Genomic DNA, 4,905 nt, shown 5'->3' with positions numbered 1-4,905 from the left:
GATTATAATGACTTATACTGTCTTTTTATGCATTGCGTTGCATCGCGCCGCGTAAACATAAAACCCTGTCTGCATTTGTGATCGGAGAAATGACAAACAACAAGCGCTACTCTACACTGCTCAAAACTCGTGTTTGAATCATCAGTGGCAAATGTTTTAAATATGAAAACGTCTGTGAGTCAGAACAGCCTGCATTGTAGTCTACTCTACCAGGATCAGGAAACAGTCCTCCATAAAATGAGCTGCACACATCTGTGCACTTTAACCACTGATTTCTAGTCGTGTCCTCTGTTGGAAGGCCAAACAAAGTAGTTTAGCTTTCACAACGAAACACACCGCGTCACACACGGCGGGCTAGAGTGAGAAACGGCGCGGCCGGCGGATTCGACGAAGGAGGCTTGCGGCAACCACATGTGACGACCCCAGGCTGGACTCCGCTTCGTCCACGGTGAAAGCTGATCCGGCGATCCACAGCGCTAAGTTGATGTATTCCCTCAGCGACCAGCACGGATCAGCTCCAGGCATGACGAAGCAGATATCATCCTCTTTTGGAAGACCAAACAAAGTAGTTTCGCTTTCACAACGAAACACACAGCGCCTTCACGACATGGCAGCAGCAACAATACTACAGCGAGAATAAAAGTTACGCCTTCTTTCTTTGTGTGAACATTTGGGCAGCGTTATGCAAATCTTCCCACATAGTGACGTAGACATGTGGGGGCGTGTTAGAACGAGCCGTTTTAGGTAGGCGTGGTTGACTCTTAACTTTTATAAAGAATATTTCTTTGGATTTGCGAGTTTAGTCTTTGCAACTTTACAGATCTTCTTTATGCACCAAGAGCTTGTAACACTTCAAAGAGAAAGGAAAAATTGAAATCGCATCATATGACCCCTTTAAAAAACAAATAAGCAAGTCCAGCCCAGGTGACATAAAATAACACAAAAGTAATGTAATGCATTACTTGTTATAAAAAGTAAGTAACGTGATTAGTTTCATTTTTTTAGAGTAATACAACATAATAATGCATTACTTTTTAAAACTTTATACTTTACTAACTGAAGACTATATATTTTTTTTTATATTGATATACTATATTATACTATATTGATATTCTTAAAACATTCTGGTTAGTTTTCTGTTTTTTTTTTTTTATTGAATTTTATAATTTATGTACTTCGGCCATTCACATTATGCAGGTGTTGTGTAATGTGACTTTTTATCTCACAGTTCTGACTTTTTTTCTCAGAATTGTGTGATATGTAATAAAGTCTGATGAAGAGCACTTAAGCTCGAAACGTCACCTGTGGTGAGAACATAATTAAATACTTCTCTATCTTTGGAGCTGTGGTGTGCCTACTTTGATGTTTTTGTTCTTATGTAATAAACTTGCAATTGTAAGAAAAAAAAATCAGAATTGCGATATTTAAACCCGTAACACTGACAAAAAAGTCAAAATTGTGAGCTCTAAATTAGCAGTTGTAAGAAAATAGTCTTGAGTTTATATCTCAAAATTTTGAGAAAAGAAGTCAGAACTGTGAGATATAAACTTGTATGAATACACAGTATGAATGCTAACTCTGCTCTGATATATTGGATCAAAGATTTTCTCACAGATCGACCACGGAGAGTTTTCATGAATGGTGTATTTTCAAATGAATTGATCTTAAATACAGGGGCACCACAAGGTTTGTGTGGTATCACCACTTTTATTTTCAGTATGTACCAATGAGTTATATATGGATTTCTTAAATAAAAAGGCCCATATTCAAGCAAAAAATTAGTTTTTTCCCTTTCCTTTTAATTTCCCTTTTCCCTAGCTCATGTTCCAGTTCATTACAAATGAGTCTTCATTCGTTCATTCATTCACTTGTTCGTTCGTATTTGTAGCCGAACAAAAAGCAAACAAGTAAAACAAGTACACATCACAGTCTAAAAAGTGCACATAGTAACTCAAATTGTTTTAAATGTTTTATGTGATGCACATACAGGTTGGCTGTGTTCATTTGCTTTAGCTGACATTTGCAAACCCGCTGCAACAAGCACATCACATTTTGGACTGGTTGCAAAATATTTACACTAAGCCCATATAATCACGGTGCTGGGGGAAAATCAATTAAATCTATTTGCCGAGGCGTGTTAAAAGGAGTTCATTTAAAAAAAAGAGCCAGAGGCCCCATCCCGAAAGGGCAGAGTGCTATAATACAGCCGAGCACCTTTCCAGCCCTCATCCGTCCATTTTCAATCCCAGACTGTTCATTGATCCACCCGAGTGTAGATCCACATCATCACACAGCGATCCATCTCAATACGCCACCGACATCTCCATCACAGCTAATGGTTGGATGCATCTATCTGAATATGTGCTGAAATGATGTAATCCAGACAGCGATCCAGAGAGAAATCTGGGACCCTATTATATTTATTCCGAATAAACTCTGACATTACGGGTGTGTGTGGCTTCTGTGAAATACAGCACAGAGCCTAATGTAATTTCACAGCTTTTTAAATGCGCTTATATGATTTTCCATAGGTGTGTGTGAAATTCAGCTCTGCATATTTAAACATACATGCTGCAATTTGTTCCCTTTCCGCTCTGCTTTAAATAGAAATAGGCTCAGTGATGACAGAAGGTGACAGGTTGTACCGCTGACATTTATTTGCTTAAAGGGGTCATATGATGCTGCAAAAAAGAACATTATTTTGTGTATTTGGTGCAATGAAATGTGTTTATGCGGTTTAATTTTCCACATACTGTACATTATTGTTTGTCCTCTATGCCCCGCCTTTCTGAAACGTGTCGATTTTTACAAAGCTCATCGGTCTGAAAAGCAAGGTGTGCTCTGATTGGCCAGCTATCCAGTGCGTTGTGATTGGCCGAATACCTCAAGCGTGTGACGGAAATGTTACGTCCCTTACCATATTGGGATGCCTGCGGCAACCACATGTGACGACCCCGGGCTGGACTCCGCTTCGTCCACGGTGAAAGCCGATCCGGCGATCCGCAGCGCGAAGTTGATGTATTTCCTCAGCGACCAGCACGGATCAGCTCCAGGCATGACGAAGCCATATCGTCCTCTTTCGGAAGACCAAACAAAGAAGTTTAGTTTTTACAACGAAGCACACAGCGTCTTCACGACATGGCGGCAGCAACAATACTACAGCGAGAATAAAAGTTACACCTTCTTTCTTTGCGTGAACATTTGTGCTGCGTTATGCAAATCTTCCCACATAGTGATGTAGACGTGTGGGGGCGTGTTAGAACGAGCCGTTTTAGGTAGGCGTGACTGACTCTTAACTTTTATAAAGAATATCTCTTTGGATTTGAGACTTTAGTCTTTGCAACTTTACAGATCTTCTTTATGCACCAAGAGCTTGTAACACTCCAAAGAGAAAGGAAAAATTTAAATTGCATCATATGACCCCTTTAAAAAACGTGTAAATCCCAGTAGCCTTTACCGTTTAAATCCATCTTTTACTTCACAGAGTGTAATGTGGGTGCTTATGCAGCGTGGCTTCACCTGTTTCATTCATCTCACAGTGAGGATGTCAAAAATACTCAGGGTTTCCGGATGAATGGCTACCGAGACGTTCAGGTGTCTGACCTTCTGTCATCTCCTGCCTAAATTATGGTCTGTAACCATTTCACGGTATTTAGAATTTCATGATGGTATAGACATACAAGGCTGTAGTGTGTCAACACATGGAGGAGTGATCGACTTCAGGAGCCCTGATCAGATCCCCGCTGATTTCCCGGGTATGCTAGAAAATGTAGTTGAGTCTGGCAAAATTGGATAGTAGCGACTAGGGACATACATTTTATGGGTGAGCCCCTTTTCATTTTGTCCTGTGAGTGGAATATATGAACCTCAGTGGGCCTCCTCCTTCACGAGGCCCGGGACAAAAGTCCCCATTTTTCCACCATGAAAGGTTGAAACCAAGTGTGAAAAACGTCTTAAAAGGGTCATGACATCAAAAAAAAATCAATTTTTCCTTGATGTTTTGACATCTCTATACCATTAAAACTGCAAGTTTAAATGGCATAACTTTTACAAGTTTTGTAGCTTGAAACATCCTTCTCAGTACAAAAAGAGCATTTATTTAACCAACCTCCAAAAATGGCTTGTTTGTGTGTAAATTTGCGTATGACTGACTCTAGAGCAAGACATCAACCAATAGACCTCAGTCAGGGTAGCGGCATATTTAATTTTTTGACAGGAATGAAAATGAGGCTGTGAGGGATTCTCTGGGTTCAATGGATTGTACTGTTGTTTAACAACATAAGTATTGTTTAGCTAACAAAACGTCTTCCATAAAACATAAAAAATAAACAGTTTTTAAAGTTGTGAGTAGTGAAAATTGCAATACAGTGCGTGCCATTTCATCCACATTAAAAAAAGTATGGTGTCTAACCTGACTAAGTTCTTTAGAGAATCCTCCCTGACAGCCTATGTACATTACAGAGACATCTATTTGACATCTGCAAGACGTATTTTTTATAGTGTTTGCTCATCTGCAATACATCTACAGGACATTTCCTTTCAGATGTCAAATGATTTTTATCTCATTGCTGTAAACATTGAGACAAAGCTGAAAGCAAAGTCATGCTGCATGTCAACTTAATTTTCCTGCGGGGTTTTGTCTTAAGGGTAAAACAAACAGTTCTAGCTCAAAAGCGTAACTGCGTAGCCTAATATAAGTGCCCACGTTTGATTCTTCAAATCGTTGTTGAAATCACCTGGTGTTTATGTGCTTCCTTGGAGTTGCTGATTAAAACCCAAATTGCAAATACAAAGAAAAGTGTGCTGCTTTCAAACACTGCTAGCTAGAAAAAGACAATTACACCCTACATTAATATTGATGGATCTTTTAAGTAGGGTTCTGAGCACATTCTGGTTATGACCTCA

The 4,905-nt window shown here is 39.4% G+C and overlaps 1 protein-coding gene across 1 annotated transcript in view; it reads left to right on the top strand.

The window, feature by feature from the left end:
* LOC107559568 (GDNF family receptor alpha-4-like) overlaps positions 1-1,638 on the top strand; it is an 8,929-nt gene extending 7,291 nt beyond the window's left edge. Inside the window, exon 4 of the mRNA XM_016243452.1 lies at positions 1,603-1,638. Coding sequence (XP_016098938.1) covers positions 1,603-1,638 — 36 coding nt within the window. The remainder of the gene's footprint in view (positions 1-1,602) is intronic.
* The last annotated feature ends 3,267 nt before the right edge of the window (positions 1,639-4,905 follow it).

The sequence above is a fragment of the Sinocyclocheilus grahami genome, unplaced genomic scaffold (genome assembly GCF_001515645.1).
Source record: "Sinocyclocheilus grahami isolate Dianchi unplaced genomic scaffold, SAMN03320097.WGS_v1.1 scaffold692.1, whole genome shotgun sequence".
NCBI lineage: Eukaryota > Metazoa > Chordata > Actinopteri > Cypriniformes > Cyprinidae > Sinocyclocheilus > Sinocyclocheilus grahami.
This window is presented reverse-complemented; position numbering and strand designations above follow the sequence as displayed.